General features: G+C 39.2%; 1 protein-coding gene across 4 annotated transcripts in view; it reads left to right on the top strand.

Moving 5' to 3' along the window:
- USP22 (ubiquitin specific peptidase 22) overlaps nt 1-23,510 on the top strand; it is a 111,239-nt gene that overhangs the window by 34,843 nt on the left and 52,886 nt on the right. For 2 of the 4 annotated variants that reach the window (XM_037382451.1, XM_037382449.1), the window contains 3 exons: nt 6,107-6,239; nt 19,646-19,759; nt 20,295-20,339. In XM_037382451.1, the coding sequence (XP_037238348.1) occupies nt 6,107-6,239; nt 19,646-19,759; nt 20,295-20,339 (292 nt within the window). Of the gene's footprint in view, nt 1-6,106; nt 6,240-8,683; nt 8,706-19,645; nt 19,760-20,294; nt 20,340-23,510 lie in introns of those variants that run through there. The other 2 variants (XM_037382450.1, XM_037382452.1) reach the window with 2 other exon arrangements.

Genomic DNA, 23,510 nt, shown 5'->3' with positions numbered 1-23,510 from the left:
GAAAGCAGGACAGTGAATCTTGACGTAAATGTAGACTAAGAAGTGATAGAAATGTCGTAAGGCAGATCTGACCTAATTTTGTTGCTCTTGAGGTGCAAAGAGTACTCAAGAGTAATAAATCTTGTCAGCTGCGGTTTAATATTGCCTTTCTCCTCCCACAAGGCAGAAGGAAATGCTGCTGTTGGAATAGCCATGGTATCTCCATCTTCAGCAAAGAAAGCAGCAGTGGTCGGTTATATGTCCTTTCGTGATTATCTGTCCTTTTATTTAAAAAAAAATAAATAGGCTAAGGGAAGCATGCTCTTTGTCACTCAACATGTGCTGCTGTGTCTGTGTTACATTTGGACAAGAACTGGTTGCAACATGGGTGGGTAAGAATAGAAATAAGTTGTGCCTAGGCTGTAGTCTAGACATGGCAAGTTGAATAGGAGAGGCAAAGAGTGACCAAGAGGATTGACTGTATCTAAAATATTAAGACCAGGAACTCTGAATATGTGTAAATGTTTAAATTTCCCTTAAATGTCTTGATCTGTGGCACAGTGATGGCATTTGCACTTCATATTTGAAAAGTTTCAGTTGAAAGCCTGACTTTTCTGGGTTTGTTTTGTTTTTTCTTTTCCCTGTTGTGCTCTTAAACTAATGAACACTGCAGGCTTGAAATTGGCCTCTTGACTTTTGTTCCTGTGTCTGTAAGGGATCAAGAATTCAAGAAAGCAGAGGATATTTTTTTTTTTTTTATTGCAGGAGCTGTCACAGGTTCCTAAGGCTCTGAGCAAGTGGACCCTCCTGGGTTGTTTTAGCCTCCTTGCCTCTCCCACCAGTGTGTGGAAGCATCACTGGGGAAAAGAGGATGGGACTTCATGTGTTTGTTTCTCGTAATACCTAGTTTTAACTCAAAGCAAGTTTAAACATAGAACTATAAAGCTGTAACAGGAGGGGAAGGTATTGAGAATGACAGATACTCTGCTGCTAGGCTTCTCATAGCATTGCTAAATTTTGCCTCTTGACTTCAGGGCTAGCAGCTTCTCCTGCCGAAGTAACTGCTGCCATAGTTGTACCAATGTTAACTTTGGAATAGGCTTCTCTATTTCTCACAGAAATCCTGCTTCAAAATTCAGCAGCCCTGAGTGGGACTCCTTAGTGTCTCCTTGTGCCTGGAGTTCCCCTTCTTTCAAGTCCACCTCTTGTAAGGAATAGTTTGTCTGAGCAGAAGTAACGCTTCTGGAGCACAAATGATGCTGCTTGGGAACAAAGCAGATTATGGTGACAAACTTATGCGTGGAGGGAGAATTTCCCACATGTATTCTGTAGATAGGCATATTTGAAGTTGCACAACAAACACCTTCATTGCATAGACTGAGATTAAAGTTCCTTCTGAAGAATTAGATTTGGTTTTGGGCTGAAAAGAGAGGTGTACCCCTCCAAAGACTGTCAATAATGTTGATAACTTACTAGAAATTTAAATACTTCCTCCTCTTGTTTCTGATGTGTCTAAATGTTCTGCCTGCCTTAGGCAGAAACTTAAAGGTGGGGAAATAGAAGTAGATTTGTACTGAGAAACTGTTACTTTCCTAATCCTAAGAATTTGTACGTGATGAAACCCTTGCAGGGATCCATAGCTAGTGTATTTGCTTTAAGAGCACCTTAAGAATCTGATGCTTTGGGTTATTTGTGACCACATACGGTGTGGCCATACCTTCCTTACCATCTTTTAACTTCCCAAGCCTCCCACTGTCTTGTTACCGTCACCTTGCTCATTTTTTTCCCCCGAACCTTTGTGGTGAGTGTGGTTTGCAGACTGTGGAAGGTAGGTGGTCTTCAGCTTACAAGCTTGTAACTGAAAACAGCTCTATTCTGAAAGTCCTGTGTTAACATTCGTTGTGAGCATAGGAGCAAGACTTCTTAAGTGCCCTAATGGAAAACTTCTTTAAAAAGATGTTTTCCTCTCATTTACAATTAAATAAAAATTGAGCTTCTAAAGCTACTTCTGAAATAGGTGGGAATATGGAAGGATAGTTTGCAGTAGCTAAGGTCTGTTTTATGCCTCTTGCTTTTTCTGCTTTGCAGTGATAGTATATTGCCACTCGAAACTGCCATTCGCTGATTTGAGGAGCCAATATTACGAAGTTGAAACAGGTTTTTAGGTTTTTGGAGCAACTGGCACTGTGTACCCAGCATGACGTTCTTGCTTTACGTGGAGCCTGAGCTGGCCCAAGAAAGGAGAGGAGGAACGGGAACTGTTGGACAAAGAACTGCTAGGGCAAAACAGTGTCAGATGGGTACATTAGTTTTCTCCGCTGCTGTTTTAATGGTAGGATGGTAAACTAATAATAAACTGTTCTGACAGTCTGGGGAGGCTTGAAGTGTCAGCAGTCTAGTTTTTGACCTCCTGATGCCTGCTGCTTTCTTTTTAACTCTGTTCGATATCATAGCTAGTAACAATAGTAAGAGCATGTAGCCTTTTAGAGATGGACTCTGTTGACCTGTGTTACAGGTGATGACAACCAGTTCCCTTTTGTGTGTTGTGCACTAGATTTTACATCCTCATTTGCTAGGCTGTTAAAACCTCCTTTAAAGAAGTTACAGAACCATTGCTGGGGGTTTGGGTGTGTGAGTTACCACTGGTTTAGTAGCCATAAAAGAAGATCAGTAAGGGAAAAAACAGTGGAGAGGGAATTGGGCTATCTAATGTTGCTCACTTCTTCAGCTTTGTCAGAAATGTTGTCAGCTGTTCTCTGTGTGTGTCTGTGTGTGTACACAGTTTATATTGTGCAGGACCATTCTTTCCAGTTTTCTGTCACTGAAAAAACTGATCACAGTCTTCCAGAAAGAAAACACTCGAGACCTCTTTTGGTTTCTGTGTGCAGTTTGTTAGAATATCAAACCAAATTAAAGGAGATGGACACACAGAGGTTCAGTCTGGACTGAAGGAAGACTGGCTGGAGACATAAGATGTGGGACTGAGTGTGTGGGGAGAGAGAATAGGGTTAAAGATGGAGAGTGGAGTACTAGAGGATGAGGAGACTAAAGGAGGAGAAGCAAGTAGGGAGCAGAATAATGAAAGAGGGTATGGAGGAAGGGGAAGACCTGAATTGTTTTCATTTATGTCTTAGGATAAGGAAGGGGTGTTCTTGTATCTAGCAGAACATACCAGAGAAAAGGAGAAGTGACAGGTTGATTCTGCAGCCAAAATGCTGGTTGACTTCCCTAAAGCCTCTAGACCATAAGCAAGACCTAACTTACTTTGTAAAAAAGTTGTGTTTTAAAGCAAGCTTTTGACTTTATGGATCAGACTGATTTTGATTACTCGTTTGCAGTATTGGGTTTCCTCTTAGACTGTAGCCTTTAGAAATGTGAGCAGGGGTGGGAGTATTATGAAATTAAGTAATTTGATTATTTGGGGTGGGGTGGGAGGGTGGCAGCTTTGTTTTAACTTAGCAAATTGTTTAAAAGCAAGACAGATGAAAAGGAGACAGATAATCTAGTCTAAGAATAGCCACTGGGATTTTTGATATTGATTTCTTTCCCTTACTCTTGTCTTTTAACCTTGTTTTCTTACAATTTTAGAAAAACCATCCTGAGCCATACGAACAAATAGAGGATATGGATAAAATAACTTCCTTTAAATAAGTGATTGAACTTCTCTTTTAACTTAGCACTAAGAATTTTTTTCTTGCATTCTTTGATTTCTCTTAATTTTCATTGCAATAAAAACTTTTATGGAGTGAATTTTCTGCCTGTTAGGAAGCATGTAAAAACCAAACATTTTAGGCTATGTCATCTGTTTACAATACATTTAATGCTAAAAGATTTATTTTTAGCTGGCTAAGTAAAATAGCTAGTTGCTAGAGTTGTTGTCATAGCAGCAATCTTAACAGATAGCCTGATCCTATTTAGCTTTTGCAGCCAAAGAGCGACCGTTAGGCAACAGTTTGACAGTTCTGCAGTATTTTTCTAAAGATGGAAATTGTGCTGGTGGTGGTGAATTTTTTTTGGCCCTACTTTAAAATATTTCTTTCTGTAGGTGTGTGGAGTTTGATTCAACCGTTCTATTTTCATCTAGCAGAACTTAGGAGAACTTTGAATACACAGCATGTGAGATTCAGGATTTAAGTCAATTTGTAGAAGCTTGAAAATAAAATTACACAGTGCAGCATATTGCAAGCTGCTTTGTTGATTATTTCTTTAACAGCCATAAGTATTCTGAAAGAAAAATGCTAGACTAGAGAACAGGATCGTGCATCATTTATTCAGCACTAAATTTAAGTTGTGGCAGACTGGGCAAGTATTACTGAAGAACTTTGGGGGCTTATTTTTTATGAAGCGCACTTCCTGGATTAAAGGATAGCTTAGTATTTTAGCAATATCAATTCTTATTTTTTTAATATGAAGAAAAAAAGGTGCTTCTGTATTGGCAAGCAAAGGAATAGTATTTTCAGATTAGTCTGTAAAATGAGGTTTGCCTCTGTAAGTGATCTCTGTAGCTCTGAGCTGTTACAGAGCTTCAGTTACTCTTAAACATATGTCTGAATGCAGTTGCTGTTGTCTGAGATAAAAAATGAATTGGCTGTGTGGAATTTATCCTGTCTGTGTCTTCCAATCAGGTGGCACTGGACCTGAATTATTTTCAGTGTTGTTGAGCAAAAGACTCATCCCTGAAACTCTCTTCAAGGCTCTTACTGTGTGGAGTAATATTTATTGAAGTACCTGGGTTTAATGCTAAGAGAAGGGTTTGGGTGGTGTTGGTTTAATGAGTGCTTCAAATATGATGGATAGTAAAAAAGTCTGGTTTTGTAATTGCCTTTTTTTCCCACATTTGTTAAAGCGTATGATTATCATAGGAATGCAGACCATCACGTCAGGCTTACATGTTTATTAATTTCCTGGAAACTTTCACTGGAATGGTAAAAATTAGAAATGGTAACTTTCATTGCATCCCTGGCCATTCTGGGTTGCTCTGGGGAGTAGTCAGGACACCGGCTTCCACACTTGGTTCAGAGCCAGTCTGAAAGAGGCAAAAGTGTGACTCTCTGACTGGTATGGATTTGATGTTGCAGCACTGTTTTATGGTCTGATACAGAGAAATCTAGTTAATGAATCTGGCAAAATCTCCCAGCAGAGAAACAAAATGCCATATACCCATCAACATTTTAATGTTTGGGTTACATTACAGCTTTTGAGTGAACAGAGGAGCTCAGTGCCATGAAAAAGCAGAATTCTTGCTGCGTTCCCACCACCCAAAACTCCTGCCTCTTCACCCCTTTCACCTCCCTGCTGGACATCTGCTTTCCCCCAGCTCTGGAGTTCATCTGAGACTGCTCCATCTCCCCCCATCCTCCCCAGCTGATTAACCGGACAGAAGATGAGTTTTAGTGTAGCTTCAGCTCCCAGGTTAGCAAGCCGGACCAGCTCAGCAAAGGGGCTTTTGGGCAGCAAAGGCCATTGCTTCCAGGTAGGGGCTGTGGCTGGGGGCGATTCTGAAGAACACAGCAAGATGCATCGAGACCCCCCTCCCCTGGTACTCGGCGTCTGTGCTGCTGTGAAGTTGAGCCCGTGCTGTAACACCCAGGGGTTTTGCAGCAGCAGTGGATGTTTGTATGGCTCATGGTGAGCTGGATGGAGGAGCTGACACAGGCTGATCGCAGGGGGAGCGGCAGGGCCATTTCCCACACTTTCTCCTGCTTTGCACATGGCTGTGCGGGTCACTCTTCTTGTTCGTGGTTGGTATGGGAGCAGGAGTGCCTAGGTGGAGTGAGGGAACGGTAGGATTGTGTGAGTATTCTAGCAGCACTGCCTGCTTACCCCTGCTTGGCGTGTTCACTAAACCAGGCCGAGAGCTGTATGTGGGTTGATTGTCATGTGCCCTTAGGTGAGACCTGCTCCCTACCAAGACTAGGAGATGCATTGGACGAATAGAAGAATTTTCTCTGTTAATGGCTGATTGGTGGTTTTGTCCCATGGGGGCAGAACAGTTTCCCCTGCTGAGCTGCAGCATTCAAAAGTCACCAAGTCAAAGGGACAGCTAGCAGTTGCATTGATGTCAGTTTAGCTGGTCTTAGAGGTATGCTTCTGTCACTCACATTCTGTGTCTGTTTTGCTATTTCAGGCAAAGTCGTGCATTTGTCATATGTGTGGTGCCCACCTGAACAGACTCCACTCTTGCCTCTACTGTGTCTTCTTTGGCTGTTTTACAAAGAAACATATTCACGAGCACGCAAAGACAAAGCGACACAATTTAGGTAAGCTGTCACCCTGATATACTCACTGGTGCTTTTTAACTCGCTGTATTATCCCTGTCAATTCCAGGCCAGTAAGTGATACTTTCTTCTAGCTACCTCATTAAACAGGGAGATCAATTTTATTTGTGTTTTAGGTTAGTTTAGTGGCATTATTTTAAAGTTGGTGCTTAAGCTTCCACTGTATCACAGACAAGGTTTTGTTCACAACTTAAAATTCGAATTAAAGTTCAGTATCTTGGTATTAATGAATTAATGCCATATATAGGGAAAAATAATAAAAATGTGTGTGGACAGTGATTTTTTTTTTCCCCCAAGTGTGAAACATGGTTGCTTTAGTGCCTTCAACTAGAGCATTTGTTTCATTTTAGTGAACTTTTTTTTCAGGAGGTCATGTTCACTTTTTTGTTCTTGCTGAGGAAAAATCCATCATTCCTATCACAAAAAGACTAATCAAGTAACAATAAGAATCATTTAAACTTTTAAAGTTTGGGTGGGTGGTGATTTTTTTTTCTGTCTTGGCTTCTTGTTTCCAGTGGGGTCAATAACATAAGTAATGAGAAAATAGTTTAACTGAAATGGAGTACCTTCCCCTCAACAGCCTCAAAGTTGGTAAAATGCCAACAAGTTCCTCTCTTCTGTCATCTTTGCTACATAATATTCAAACCCAAAAGCATTCAGTTTTGTTCTAAATTACTTAATACTTAGAGTTTAGAACATTTTAGAGTTATAATGCAAAATACTGATAATTTTATTGTAAAATTCTGGTTGTGTCAAAACGTATGTATACAATTTTGCTTGGCATACAACGCAATTTTTCTTCAAATGAAAATAGATTCCTGGTGGAATATCCTGTAAGAAACAGGGAAAAAGGTACTATTTTATGGAAGAAACTCTCTTGACCAGTGTGACTGCCATTCTCATTTAATTTATCCTAAATGCTTATGGAACAAACTGTCTTTGTTGTCCATGAAGACAAAGATGCTCCAGAAGACCAACAGTGCTGTGTAGTCCTGTGCATGTAAGAAACTGACGTGTAAGTTCATGGAAAAGATTATTTAAAACAATAAATCATTATACTTTCTTCCTCCATATGTGTCAAGAAAGAAAAAAATTGGGCTTCCTAGTGGTAAAGCTTAAGTTTGTACATGCCTTGAAAAATAGAGTACTGGAAAATAATATGGAATATTCATAATGTTTATGAAGTTGCTAGCCTTTGAGAGTGATGTGGTCATAATTCTTGATGTCAAGGTAGGCAGCAATATTCAGAATAAACCGAAGCACAGATAGCTGTAGTTTAAATTGTAAGTTCAGGAGAAAAAAAAATGAATTGTACTAGTATGAGAAGACATCTGAAATTGGTAAGCACTTTTAAGGCCAGGTCTGGAATCCTATGTCCAGTTCTGAGCTACCCAGTAAGAGAGAGATTGGAGCTACTGGAGAGTCTGGCGAAGGGCCACAATGGTGGTGGAGGTACTGGAGCACCTCTTTGGAGAAAAGGCTGAGAGCACTGCAGCTGTACAGCTTACAGGAGAGATGGCTCAGAGGGATCCCATCAGTCTGTTCAAGTGTAAGAAAGAATGGTTAAAATAGGTGGGACCAGGCACTTTTCAGTGGTGTCAGTGACTGTACAAGAGGCACTGAGCACAAAAAGAAACAAAGGAGGTTCTGCTGAGCATCAGGGAACACGTTTTTACTGTGAGGGTGACTGGGGACTGGAACAGGTTGCCCCAAGAGGTTGTGAAGTGTCTGTCCTTGGATATATTCAAAAGCAGTCTGGATATGGTCCTGGACAACCTGCTCTGGGTGGCCATGCTTGAGCAGGAGAGTTGGACAAGGTGATGCCCAGGGCTCCCAGCCAACCTCAACCATTCTTGGAAAACTGAAAAAAAAAGAAACCAACCCTGTATGACAGTTTCCTTATTGCTTTTGCAGGGTGTAATCTCAAAGAGCTTTTGAAGTCAAATCATTAGGTAAAATTGCTTGGGAATCTTTACCAATGCAGAAATACAAATTACTCGACCAGAAATCCTTAGTTTACCTAAAGTGTATACACGTATAAAAAACCCTTTTGTGCCAGTGTAAGTTTATGGCCAGGTTTAAAAAAAATACAGTGCTAAATTGAGACCATAGACAGTATTTGCCTGTTTATCTGTGGATACTGTGTAAACACTGTAATATTTTTACCACTACACCTACGTATTTATGGAGAACCTTTTGAAAGAGCTTTATAATTGCACATGTTGTGAGCTGCTCTTTTATCTCTGTATTTGGGAAGCCTAAATTCTTCAAGTCAATTTTTGTGCAAGGTAGAATTTGCTGTTGTCTGCTGTAGTGAAATATCTTCTGTTTCCTTAAAGGAAAACCAAAACTGGACAGAGGAGGAAGGTTCTTTGAAGATGCTCTCCTGCTTAAAGACTGTTGTAATTATTGTCATGGTACTACACAATTAAGAACATGTGAGATAAGGTACTTCCCAAAAGGAATAGCCTTTAGATAAAAAGGGCAAGAGTTAATTATACAAGCCAAAGTACAGAATACAGTATTGTATCATGCCAAAAAGATTATTTTGCAGCTAAATGTAATGTACTTGGTGCACAAATATACATAATAGGAAGGTTGTACAACTGCTTGTTTTCTAGTTCTGGAGATTCCTTTTCTCTTTTTTAAATTTATGTTTTGGTGTTTAATTTCCAGCTGCATATGAAATGAGCTGTAAAAATATTCTTCTAGTTCTGCTAGTGCTCTTGGTTGCTTTTACTGCTGCAATTCTGATAGGCAAAACCAAGTTAAGTGTTTTGAAATTTCAAAACGAACAGGAATTGTTTTAAAATACTTGGTGACTTTTTGCTGAGCCAACATCAGTCTCCATGGAGACTAGCAGGAACTGCACACTTAATCACAGTTCTAAGAAATGTCATAGGTTTCAGCTGTAACAGCTGTCTGAGCACTGGAAGCGATGTTTTTGCAGCTAACTGCTATATGTTTCAGGAAGCTTTAGGATCATAGTCCAGAGTGTTTTTAAAATTTACCCCTTATCCGTGCTTCCCTGAGCAACAGAAATTGGACACTGACACTCAGACCTTATAGCGATATCCATGTTCTTGCATCTGCTTGCCTGTTCAGTGTATATTTAATAAATGCTGTACTTATTTTAGTATGTTCCTTGAGTTGTGGATGTGGGTGACAGGTAGGTGAAGTAAGATCCAGCTATACGAGCTGCTTTTTTTAATCCCTGCATTGCAGTCTCTGTTAGTTGATCACCGTGATAGGCTGATATTTCCACTGGGTGGGGAATTGTTAATGCAATGTAAAATTTCTATACAGGTGTGAAAACCTTTAGAAAGAGGGTAGATAAGACTGATCTTTCCAGGACTTTGAAGGCTTGGGACTATTCAAACTAGCCTTTTCCTGTTCTGTTTCACTGCTGTTTTCTTACTGTGTAGGCATCCCTCATCCACCCACAAATACATGAAAATGTTATCGGTTATAAACACCCATGGGTTTGTCCTAGGGCTGCTCAGAGACGTCTGTGTCAAAATGTGTAGTATGCAAAGGAGTTGTCAGGAGCAGATAAGGCAGGGCTGGCTGGCTGTACCCTCCTCGAGCACTGTAAGGTACTTAAAAATTCACTGTAATAGACATTGATTATAGATGCTACAGATCTGAAATCCAGCAGCCGAAGCAAAATAGTGTCTCAGTCTGTGGATGTTGTTACTTCAGGAGATTCTAAAATTGCAATAGCAGCAACTAATAGAGAATCCTTAATTTTTCCTTTTTTCCTCTTCTCCCAAATTAATAAAACATGTTTTGCTGCTTTAAAGTGGTTGTACTGGCTGAATCTATGTCACAAATACCTAGCCTTCCACCTGGTAGCAGTCAACAGAGGTAGCTTAGAGAATAGGCAGCAGTATAGTTATTAAACATTTTTTCCTTTTTACTACTCTGCTCTTCCAAAACTTTCTGAACAGGAGACTGCTTCTAGGTGCTTGTGTCCCAGTAGCCTGTCCAGTGTTAAAGCCTCGTTCCTTTTTGGTACCCACAACATGAAAAGGCAGCGAGTTCCACGGTTTTTTTCTGAGCCATATGAAAAATGCATGTGTCTCTTCTGGTTTAATTTATTATGGATCTTGTAACTTTGTTCTGTATACTTTTGTGAGGAATTGAGAAATGGTGAGTAAAAAATCCTTGTTGATCTCTTCTGGGATTCTTGATCTTTTTGATATTATCAGATGTTTTCTTTTTCTAGCCTGTAGGATCCTGAACTATTTCTAGCTTTTCTTACTGAAACTGTTGTATGATTCTCAAGATCCTCCTCATACTTCTTTTATTACTTCTAATTTGTCTTATCTGTAGTGACAACTCTTTGGATTAAAAGAGTTTACTAATGACTTGTATTCTTAGTTAATACTTGCATGCCCTTCTATTTTATTTCTTAACATGCTGTTTAACACTGAGCTGACGCTATTTGGGAGTTATACTCAGTGACCCCAGGACTTCTTTCCTGAGTAGTAATTGTTACTCATCTGCTACCTTGACTGGTAGTGATAAAAGTTTCACTCTTGGTGGTATTACCTGTTTGCTAAGTATCTTGAAATCCTTCTGGAGCTTTCTGCAAGCTTCAGATTTGATTATTCTAAATGCATGAGTGCCATCAGCATACTTTGCCATCTTCCTATGTAATCTTTCTAAATTGGGTTTCAGCACCTGGGGAATTTGCTGGTAGTTTCTGTCCTTGTAAAAACTGTCGGTCCCTTCCTTATCTCTTCTGCAGTTGCTCAATGAAGGAAAAGACATAGTAACTTAGTCCCAGGGTGGTAGGAACTGGAAGACAACAGAACAGTAGCTCTAGAAGAGAGGTTAGTGCTGCAGAGAGAATTCATCTCAGCCATAACAGTGATTCTTTTTATCAGTTTCCTGGTTGGGACTGAAAAATGCTAGGCAGACACCAAGTGAAGTCTTAATGTTCTCTCTGAGTGAGTATTTTCTGTTTCTATTAGATAATGATTAAAACATTTTTAGGGGGGTTATATGAGAAAGCAGAATTAATGGTTGTGAGAGTGGAGTATTTGTGTAACCTTGCTTGGGAGTTTTCCCCATGTGCTTTTTTTTTAATATATATTTATGTATGTACACACACATACATAAATACACACATGCAGACACTTAGCTGCCAGAAAAATCATTGGTATGAAGCTTAGGAAAGTGTTGCATTCTGAGTTGATTAGTTCAATTATGATATCAAAGGTCTGTGTAGACCTATTTAAACTCCGTGGTAAGGAGCCAACTCATGCATTTCCATGCTACGCGTCTATCGTTAGAGATGCACTCAGCACATGAGTAGTATCGCTGAAACAGCACATAGTGCAGTTTTTGGTTGAAGTCTTGGTCTGCTCTAAGGCCCCGTTCTGGAGTTAAGAATAGAGGTAGGTGAAGTAGCAGGACTGAGGTTCAGTGGTTGAAAGGCTAAACAAGAAGCAGCTGGAAAGCTGAACTATCATTCAGTTTCTAAGGAGACTGGCAATGGTTCATTTCAGAATTAGTCCTGTTAGAGTACATTCATTATTTATTAGAGAACAAGCTGTTTGTTGAGGAATGTTTTTTTCTAAGTATATGCTGACGTAAGGTTCAGTCCAATAAATACATTTGTCGTGAGAGGAACTGGGTGGGTGACCATAATATAATGCTCATAGATTAAGTTGAGGATTTTTGGAAGAATTCAAAAAGCTTCTACTTCCCCTAGAAAACAAATAACTAATTTTTTTCATCTGATTCAGAGGAAACATGACAAAAAGCTGGTTTCTATACTTGAAGTTGGTCAAAGGAAAAAATCTGGTTACTGCTGTTAATGCATACCTTTCTGTTGAAATTTAATATGTAGAAATACAACACTTACCTAAAGGAGCGACATTGAAAGTTGTTTAATTTTGATTTGAGTTGGAAGGTGTCAACTGTAGCATTAATTCTGCATGATGACAGTAGACTAGAGTTCTTCTGTAACCAGCTGAGACTTTTCTTATACTCTGTGTGAAAGGGGCAATTAAAACAGTTCCCAGCACGGTCTGTTGCAGCACTGGAGTAGCAGTTTGGTTTTTTCTTTTGCATCTAGGCTCAGAAAGGTGTAGAAAAGGTTATCTGGGCATTTTACCAGCCTCTTGATTTGATGAATTCTGATGTTTTGCTTGGTGATGGTTAAAAAATCCTGTTAAGGAGGTGAAGGCAAATGGAAAACAGCATACAGTGGTTTATAGTTCTGTCAGAGATGGATCAGGTCAGACTGATACATCTTTTTGATAATATAACTGATTTTCTTAGAAGAAGGAAATACGGTGGATATAATCTGTCTAGATCAAGTGAAGAATTTGACATTTTGCCCCCTTGGAAATTATTACTTGAGGTAGAAGTGACGGGGATTAATGTAAGCATTGTAGTCTGTGTGAAACAGGATAAAGGGAGACTGATGATGAATAAACTGAAAGCAGAGTGTGCAGGATGCATGGCCTTCCCTAGCAGAACCAGTCCTGGTTTGCTGCTGTTTTCTAGTAATCGAAGAGAAGAAATTGTGTCTGTGTTTGAAATTCATGATGGTTACAAAGTTCAGAGGCGTTGCTTATGCTGAGGAGGGCTAGGTAGTCCTGTGATAAGAATTAAATAACCTCATTGACTACAGTCATAGAAGTGAGATGAAATTTAATAGTAGAAAGTACAAACTATTTGTACTTCAACATGATGTCCTTGTGATGTCAACCAGAGAATCATTGATTGGAAGTGGAGGAGAAGGAAGAAAGCACTTTGGATATACAGGTCAGCCATAGGGTATGGCTTTGAATCTCCAGTATTCCTTATAGCTGTTACAGATACCTGCTGTTCTAGAATGCAATGTGCAAAGTATTGCAGGCAAATTCTCACTTGCTTATGCGATGCACATTCCAGCATGGTATTGTTGTAGCTTAGCTCAAACTTTGAGCTAGACTGAACTCATAAGAAGTCAGCAGGCATTTGTTCATCACAGTTGTCTTCTGCTAGGAGCCACTCTGGTAAGTTCAGGTGGTGATAAGCTCCTGCAAGCTCACTCTCAAAAGCTCCTCTTAGGAGAGAAATGACTCCTGAAGAGTTCTCTGTACACGTGGAATGTTCTTAGCCCTCAGAAAGCCAACCTCCTGAATATTAATGTGCATATTGCCAGCTCTGTGTGCATCTGCTTGCCTCAGACCCAACTACTAACTTCTTTGCAGTTCTGAATCTTACTACTGCTTTAATTAAAAAAAGTAAGTTTCTATTGTTGATCAGATGAAAATATGCAGATGAGCATAAGCAGTTTGTATCATATCTTACATGGAGCAGCACAAAACGTGGTGGCTGTGATTTGGGGATTCTGCCCCCAGATTTCTGAAAAAAAACCCAGCATGATTAAGTAGGGAGTGTTTAACAATTTCTCTCCTTTAAACCTGAATAATATTCTGTGGGATCAAGAAAAGGTGCTTTAGGCAGGAGGATTTCATTCTTTTTGGTTTTCAAAGGTTTACTGCAAACGGGACGTGTTGAAGGTTGTAGGGTCGGAGAAGGGCAGGGAGAAGACTGACAAAAGGTAAAACACATAATAGGAAGTGCAGGGCAACTTAAGTATAGGCATGCTGCAGACTCCTCTGTAGTATACTGTGTGTGTGCATGCATGAGGGGTGTGTGTATGATATGTATATCTGAATGAGGTCAAGGAGCTGGAGTTAATACTCTGCTCATAATAAATTAACATAAAACGCTTTGACAGCCTGTCGTTCCTCTCAATTAACAGCTAAAAATGTTTTTGGTATCTAGATTCCTTAGGGTTACTAGGACACTTTTTCCTTCGTCTTATCTTTCCTGGCTTGAAATCACATGCACATGCAGGGTGACACTTAGACCATCAGAGGCAAGTGTACAGCGTAGAGGCTGGCCGTTTGGCTCCTAGTTTTAAGTGGTTTGTGGGGTGGTATTGGGTACTTGCTATGTTGCAGTAGCAGGTAAATCAGTCCCTTTAAACATTAAAATTATGGATTTGTATGGGACCAAGAAGCATCTTGGAGATTTTAGAGCACAACCCACAAAAACATTGACCTGTTAGCTGCTGGTTTAAATAAAGAACAAGAAGTATTTAAAGAATAGAAGGGTTTTAGCTCAAGTATTAGGAGAAGAAAATACCCTTTCTCTTAAATACTGATGGTGAGAGGAAAGCATAATGCTTAACTGTGGCTATAATTTTAAATGTGTATTAAAAGATGGGGTATCTGATGCTACATTTTTGGCAACAAAAGTGTCACAGCACTATCCAAACTAGCCAGCTGCAACAAGGTCTTTACATCATTGTGTCCTGAAAAACTTCTTAAGATCCTTGTAGTTGCCCATTTGTTCTACAAGTGGAGACACCTTCAATTTGCCCAACCAAGTAACAGAACCAGCCACAGCTGCACCTTATCTACGTTGGCCAACCCACCGCCCCTGAAGCCAACCACAGTTGTATATTGTCAGTTCATTAACCCAGCTTTATTCCTCTACACAAAAGGAACTTGGGTTTTGGTTTTTTTTTCCCCTAAAAGTAAGTGCCTGCAATTCTCAATGGAGTGGAAGCTAGGTTGAAGCACCATTGAGCAAAACTAGCCTTTTTCTCTCTCTCTCTTTTTTTTTTTTTTTTAAAGTATATCTGTGACTAAAAGAGTTAAGGCTATGATCATTTTTATACAGATTGAGAGGATCAGGAAAAAGAGTGAATAGCCTTTAATGTGTCTGCTCACTAGTTCCTGGCAAAAACTCAAATATGTAAGTTGATTGATGCATCGGATGAGTCTGCTAGTGTGTTTTGGCTTCTCTTTTGGTTTTGGGGTTGGTTTTTTTGTATGTTTTGGGTGTGGTTTATGTTTTGGGATTTTGGGTGGGTTTTTTGGGGGGGTGATGTTGCTGTTTGGCGTTTTTTTGTTTCTTATTGGGATTAGTAAGATTTTCTTACTCGTATTAGTAGACCTTAATATCTTACTAGTTTAGGAATTCTGACCTGTGATGCAGGTGCTAGGAAAACAGGAGGAAAGCAATCAGGTTTGTTTTGTTCTAATATGTCAGATACAAGAACAAGTGGAGAGCTGGCTGAAGTTTAGCAGATCACTTCTTGTGAATTTGATACTATTATTCAAAACTGGTTTAATGATTAACACTTGAGGTGAGAAATTAGGAAGTATGTACTTACTTAGGACTTGTGACTTAGAATACTATCTAAAAAAATTACCGATTTAGTCTCCTTTGTTCCAGAAGTTGAGCAAAATGTAGGTGACTTGCATAGAATATGAGTGTGTGTTGATTTCAGGTTGATAACATGCCAAGATTGAGTTGAAGCAATTCAGAGTGGAATTAAGTTCAATACAGGTAAAATTGACCTGAATTCGGAGTTGCTGCATGTGTTTTGTTCTACTTGAACACAACCAGTGTTCCAAGGAAGATGGTGAATCACCAAAACGTGATTCACAAATATGTCGTATCTGATGGAAGGCTGTCATAAGATGAGGGTGAAGTATCCCATTTTCAGCTAAGCAATGTTAGTTCTCTTCACCTGGATCCTCCAAAAACTGAATATACGAGTTCCTTCGCTGGATGAGACATGCATGTTCACACTCTGGATGTGGCACATTTCCCTGCTTTCTTACATATTTTTGATATGTTCCCATCATCTGTGGTCTCTTAACATTTTCACAAGGACGTCAGTGGATATATTTGGCAAAGTAAAGCACTGGGGCTTAAACAAAACACTTCACTTGGTTCCCAGATGGAGAGTTTGAAGACCTTTTGCTGCCCGAGTTTAAACTTTCACCCTTGAGCTGTTGTTTTCCAAAACTTACTGTCACTTGCACCAGTAGCTAAAGTCGCTGTCATTCCTGCGTGATCTTCTGTGATGCCTCGTTGTTTCTCCAGGCTGATAGCTTTATTTTTAAATGAAACATGAGATCTCTTTTGACTTTTTTGCATTGCAGCTGCTTAGAATTTTGTATAGGAAGGGGTACGAGGAGATATGACTTCAGAATAAGGTAGCCTGTTATTAGCATAGAAGATATAAAAGCAAAGCAATTACATTCCAAGATGCCTTTTCATTTTTAAATTACTCTGCCTATGATCCACAAGTAGGTATTTTGAACTCCTGGAATGAGAAACTAGATTGTTCACATTTAACAAGATGACATTATGGTTCTCTTAAATTTCTTCTGATTCTTCCCTATGAAAGAAAAAAAGTATGTTTCCACTCAATGTATCTTTTATTTTTCCAGTGTAATCAATTATCTGTGTGTATTACGATAAAACTCAAAAGTACACTGATTTTATCCCCCATCCCCTCCGAGAGGGGCAGAGGTAGTGTTAGGAAGAGCAGGTACTGGGAGGTGGGAGTATCAGCATCAGCCCGTCTGGAGGAGCATCCTGAAAGAGATGTTAGTCATGAGGAACATGGGCCCTCACGGCAGGGTTGGCAGCGGATTAATCTGAAACATCAAGGCATTGTTTCTAGGGTAGTAGTTCCCAAAACTTTCATGAATTTGAGGCCTGTTCCTGTTTTGTGATCCAAAATACTAATATAAAAGGTGAGATCTGTTACACGTGTATTCTCGTACTTGGCTGTCATAGTGTTTCTTACTGAATTTTCTGGTCAGGTGTTTCAGTTTGGGGTAGAACTTCACAGCCAGTTTAATAATAATAAAGAGATATTTTAGCCTGTGGCTAATGAGGAGGTGAATGCATCCTGTCCCTGCCCCCCGCCAAAAAAAAAAAAATATCTTCTGAGGGAGGAAGTTTTATATGGACTTTGTTCCTTTCGTATGGTGTAACTTCAGTTAGGGCTAAAGAATTGCTTGCTTTAGAAGAACTTCTGTCAGTGAGAAGGTCCCTTCAGCGGTTCTTCCATCAGGGCCTGCACACCAGCCCTGCGGGCGCCGTGGCTCACCAGGGAGACATAGTAGCAGATATTTTGTATTTCGCCCTAGAGAAAACACTCCTTTTCACCTCAAGATGACCAGAATAAGAAAGCTGAAGTATATTATTACAAGGGAAAAATTCAAACCATACCAATTTGAAAGATTTAACTTAGGAATGACCCTGGTGGGCTCTCTTCTGAGGATCCTGCAACAGAGCGTCCATGTTCTGGCTATGCAGAGAAACACCCCCTGCCCATCCTCCTGCCATGACTGGCCGGTACGGCTGCCATGTCACTGCTGCTTGAGGTAATTTGTCCAAAACCTATTGCAATCTTTTTAACGACATTGAAAGTGTTGGCATATGTACAGCTGCATTGTTCACCTAAGTATGCTGGAGAGAGGAGGTTTCCTCAAGAGCCCTTAATCAGGCGCTGGACAATTGCGGGTTTCGCTCTGCCAGTGTTTCTGTTTCAGCTTTCTGATTCTTTAGACCAGAAATTCATTCTGCTCTGAACAGGTGGTTTGTGTAAGGCGGTCTCTTGTTGGTTTTGATCTTGACACCTCTATTTCATCACTCGTGTGTAAATCCGGAAAGCTGAGAAAAGTAAGGAATCCTCTGAGCACAACGTGTGCCAGCTGGTTCTGATGGTGGATTGAAAGTGTTAGTGCTCACAGAGTCCTGTTTGTTTAATATGCTGCCAGCCCTGTCCTGTTACTTGGAGGGGAGGGAGGCTGTTTGTGGGATCTATTAAAAAAATGTATATGGAGAACAATATTTGGTTTTTCACGTTTTGAGACCAATACTTCGGCTGTTCAGCAGTTCTTTGTTGAAACCTGGGAATAACTGGTAGTACAATAGATAACGGAGAAATATTCTAATTTTTGTGATACTACACATACACACCCCAGTTGCACAGTGTTGTGTTACTGATCTCCACCACAGCTAAGCTTCTTATCCGCTTTCATGATATTCTGCTAGAGGAGTTGTATTAAGTCTTGCAGGCACCAGGCTGAAAATTCTGCTGTTGGGACATTATACCAGGTAACACAAGCGATCAGTGTCCTCTTCCACAAACTGTTGGTGGTCCCAATAGACAAAACAAAAGGATGAGGCACATCAGCAAGATGACAGCCAATAGACATTAGGCAAACTGGTTTAAATTAATTGTTCCCTTTATTATGTATTAGAAGTAACAAACAATTTGATGTAATCATTGAAAAAGTGATTTTTGAAAGAGGAGGAAAAAAAAGGGTGCCCAGGACTAAAGGAGAGGTGTAGCAGGTTGTGAGATGGGTAGAGGCTGTGAAGGGTGGGATGAAACATGGTTAGAAAGAAACTTTACCAAGCTTACCAAGACACTTTAACCGCAAGCCCTGGCCCACTGACGGGACCGACAGCAGAATTCCTGCTGCGTGGCATGTGGCTTGTGACGTCAGAGAAATTCAGTGCTGTTTCTTGCAGGCCACCTAATGTGGTAATAGTTTCCTTTGTTTATAACAAGTTTCCACTGTAGTGAGATTATTAAAATAATGCTATTTATCTGGAAATAAGAGGAATTTGGAAATAAAAGAAATGGAGGATATACTCCTGAGGGAGAATGTTGATGTGTTTCCTCAGCTGTCTGCTAGGTGCGGATTGTATTTCAGTAGCTGGCTAAGAATTTGTTAGTGCCCACTGAATGTGTCTTTTTTTTTTTTTTTTTTTTCTTTTTACACTTTCCTTTGATTGTGGCTTTTTTCCATATCTCTGTACTGAAAATCAGCATTTTGCTATGATTAGTTTGCACTTACTTCTTCCTCAGTATGTGTTGAAACAAAATGTCGTTTTCCAGTTAGCTAATTTATTTCATTTCTTGGCTTTCTTTTGTTTAGATTGTGTAAGAAAAATAATTTTAACATTGGTCAGTGTTCATACCTCCATTCTAAAAGGGCGTGTGAAACAAGAAATTGAGACACATACAACCTGTGGAATTAACTACTCTGGAAAACCATTCCCCTGGACAAGATTCTTTTGAGTTTTTGCTGCTGTCTTCTGTTTGAGCTTTAGTTTGGATTTTAAATAGGTGCTTTCTAATTATTTTAATGACTTTGAATACGTATCAAAGCGTACAGTACTAGTTCTGCATGTGTTGTAGTCAGTCACTGTAATTACGCCTTTTGGTTACTTACGTCTTTGAAAGGTATATTGTGAATTACAAACAACTTGAAGGCAGCTAATGCTTTGTTGCCTTGCACACTTTTCTTGCTGTGCCAGAAGCAATTGAGTAACTCTTACTGTAACTGGAAAGATTTCTGGGTTTATTTTTTTTTTTCTCTTTTCCCCACCCACCTCACCCCATCACTCTCCAGATTCTAAGGTACAAATTTTACGTTTTGTGGAACCTGAGAAGAAAGAGTGCCTGACTTGGAAGCCTGCTTTAAAATGTCTTCTAGTTTATGAACTCACATCTTTTTTTCCTCCTCCCCAACTTCCCTTCTGTTTTGCAGCCATAGACCTTTTGTATGGGGGTATATACTGCTTTATGTGTCAAGATTACATATACGACAAAGACATGGAACAAATTGCCAAAGAAGAACAACGAAAAGCTTGGAAATTACAAGGTTTGGTTTTCCTGCCTGAATTTCTTGTTTCTGTTTTTAATCATACCTGTCCCTCCCATTTGTCAACGGCAAAAACCGGTAAGGGGAGGAAAGCTCTTTAGAGATAGTAGTGCAGGCCATGGGAGAGAGATCTCTAGCTATTATTTTCCAGGAGTTAGACTTTTAGTTTAACATGTGCGCCACACCTAAATGTAGCAAAAATACTTTATTTTTAATTGCAAAAAGTATTAAAAAAATCTAACAGTAATCCTGCAATACTGGCATAATATGAGAGTCAGATCTGTATTAGGTAGACAATGTAGCAGTCTGCTCCTTTAGGCTTATTTACGTGATATAGGCAATAAATCTGTTCCCCTCACATGAAATGCCACCCTTGTGTGTGATGATTTTTTTTTTTTAATAGAACGTGCCAGCTTGCTTACACACCTGTGCTTTCATGGTCACGCACAGTATCTATGTAGAAATATTTACACACAAATATATGTACACACATTTGTTTTATTCAGTTTGCTTTCCCTAATTTTTTCTTTTTTAGCCTTCACCCCAACAGTGGTTTCTCACTACCAGTGTACAATGACAGGTAAGAGGCGTGGGCTGGCGACGCACTTCACTAACAAGCGTCCCTTTGCTGATTATCCTGCCATTTTAGACATGAATCACAGTTAAGAATGCCAGTTTTATCGTGCAAATTGTTTTCCTCTTGTTTGGATATGTTCCAATGATTGAATAATGACAGCAGACTTGATTTCATATGCCCTTTCCTTGATAGAACTACTCCAAAATAAACCTTTTCTCCTTTTTTTTTTTTTTTTTTTTTTTTTTTTTAAAGGAAAGGAAGTAGCAGTTATCTTAAACTGAGTAGTTTTAAAGTATCACTTAAAAAAGGCTTGTCATCCTCCATTTCCAGTGGCCTCTAGGAGGGGGTATGTTTTCTTAAAGTGGGAAAGTCTGTATTTGAAAACAGATAACTTCTGTCTAGTAATGTCTCTTACTGAATCCATGGCATCCTGTTTCAATGTGACAGCCATAGTCAGGGCTGATACGACTTCAAACCATTCTTAACCTAATTTCCAATTTAAAAAATAGCAGCTAACATCATATTAACTAGAGCTTTTCTGATGGCATATCAAAAGTATAGCTGCTTTTACTGCATTCCTACTACAGATTCCATTCTACTTTCTGCTTGTTCCCCATTTTGAGGGAGTTGTGTCACAGGATAGGAGGATAGTGAGATGCCAGTGAGTCCTAGAAAAAGAAAATACAGCTTAAAATGCTTTAGCACAAAACACTAGTTTTCAAAGCAAGACAAAATGGGAACATGTTTTTAAACCTTCCACTTAGGCTATGCACCTTTTCTGAAAACTCCTTCAAAGCCTTCTTAAACTGTGTTGTTTTGGGCACTAAATCAATCAACAGACAACATAACGCTTCTTTGTGACGCTACGGAAGAAGGCAGCCCCACAGTTCCTTATTTCTGAATATGTATGTTCAAAGAGCAATGTTTTAATGTTGTCCTTAGCAAATGATGTATTTGTGCCTTTTAGACTGAGATGCAGCCAGTTTGTTCTCCAGTGGACATCAGGCTGCTATAGGTAATATTAGAAGATAATTACAGCCACAAGATTGTACATCTTGTCATCTTGGACCAGACTTGGGTGGTGAAGGGAAGAATCAGTGAGAGGAACTGCCAGACAGAAAACCACCTCTGTACTGGTTAACTGACTAATGAATGGCATATTAAATATATGAATGCATTTGCATGAATGCACATTGCATCTTCTGACCCTGGAGAACAAATCTGTAATGACCACTGAAGATATAAAATGAAGGAATAGACAACAATACACTTCAAATTACTGGAGTACACAGTATAGACATCTTGTCTTTTAAAGTCACGGCATAGGATCTTTTGTTTTATGGCTTATCATGAAACCTTGTGTGTTTCTCCACAAATTAATCTAAGGAATGAGAAAGGGAGAATCGTGGGAGAAATAATGGAGAATTATGTTGGGTTGTTTTCAGTCTTTCTCCATTGTTTAAATCCGTCGCCTCCTTCCCATAGTGACTCAGGTTATCTGAAAGAACATAAAGTGTAAAGAGGGGTTGAACCCTTCTTCTTCCAAACTGAATGTCAGGATTAGTACAAACCCCAAACTCTCAGTGTCTTGGTATTATATTTCTATGACAGAGTGAGTTTACCTCAGATAATGTTGCCAACTGAAAGAACTTAAGAACTGAATCCAGTCCACAAAAACTGAGATTGGCTTAAAAATTGAAGTGTGAATGTTACACAACGTCTGTCCACAGTGCTTGAAGGATATTCGTATATACTTTAATAGATGCTCACATAACAACATGATGCCTGGAGAAAGAACTTTAAGAAAAACCCCAAATATCATGAGATTCATTTCATACTCTTGCAATATTAACTCTTAGTGTAATGAGTTCCCATGCCCAGCTGTAGTTCAGGGTTATATGATGTAACTCTGAACAAGTTGCAACTCTGCCTTTTTCCCGCGCCCCCCCCCCCCCCCCCCTTTGGTATTGAATATTCTTTAATAACGAGGGAGGTGAGAATACAGAGCCCTTCATTCTAATTAAAGTTTGGATTTTGGGGGAGGGGATGAAGTATAGCTAAGTAAACGAGCTATATTAATGATTACTTGCAAAATTGTGATGTTTATAAACTAGAGCCTTCCATTGCCTTTTCCTTCACTCGTCCATATGTCCCTGATAAAGTCTCTTAAAAATGACAGTTTGTATATTTTAACTAATAAAATTAATTCTTGGATGGAGATTTCACATGCTGACTTGAATCTCTGGCTCTTCTATATCGTCATTTTTAAAATGATAAATTTTCACCCTATAACGCTACTTTCCTTTAATTGTAAATGGTAACCTGTGCATGTTTTGCAAATATTTGTTTAAGGTAGTTTATATTGGAGTTTTTGGCATGTTTGTGGATGTTATTAAATCTTTATTAAACCTTTTTCCTTCTTTGTGTGTTTTGGTTTTTTTTTTTTAAAAAAAAAAACCTTCTAAACACTGAACCATTCCTAATGAACGGTTCTTGCTTTTTCCCATAATTTCAAGAGTAATAAAACCTCAATATTCTTGTTAAATTATATAGCTGGAACAGAACACTTTTTAATTTCTGTTTCTCACTTAACACGTGCTCTTTCTAATGAAAGACTTGTGTAAGGAAGTTTTCTGTCTGTTTTGCTCTGTGTTTGTTGTGGCATTAGCTGTACATAGTTTTCTGTTTGGTTTCATTTCTTTTTAATTGAAGAATATTTGATCCACCCAGAATCCTGCAAAGTAATCCTGTCTGTCATCTTTAACTTCACTTGAAGAGTTGCTCTTGTGAAATGCTTTGGTCCCCATCCTCTATAAGCATTTAAGCTATATAATTATATATAGATATATATATATGAACAGTCCTGCTAACATATATGGAACTATTGCATGCCTAAAGTTGAGCGCACATGTGTTTCCAGGTGTGAATTTTCTTACATTTGATTTAAACCAGGACGTCAACATATCCAAGTTTTTATTTATTATGAGATTTAATCCTGTTATCAGATTATACTGACTCTGTTTGGCTGTGTTGAAACTACAGTGAACCAAATGCACGAGTTCAAGTTTACAGCTGGCCAGTGCAATAGCTGGTACTAACACAGTGCTCAAAATTATTTTGAGCTTTTTTCAAACCGATTTATATAAATTCCTGAGGGAGTATTACAAATATGGA

This window comes from Falco rusticolus, chromosome 4 (genome assembly GCF_015220075.1).
Source record: "Falco rusticolus isolate bFalRus1 chromosome 4, bFalRus1.pri, whole genome shotgun sequence".
In the NCBI taxonomy this organism is placed as follows: domain Eukaryota; kingdom Metazoa; phylum Chordata; class Aves; order Falconiformes; family Falconidae; genus Falco; species Falco rusticolus.
This window is presented reverse-complemented; position numbering and strand designations above follow the sequence as displayed.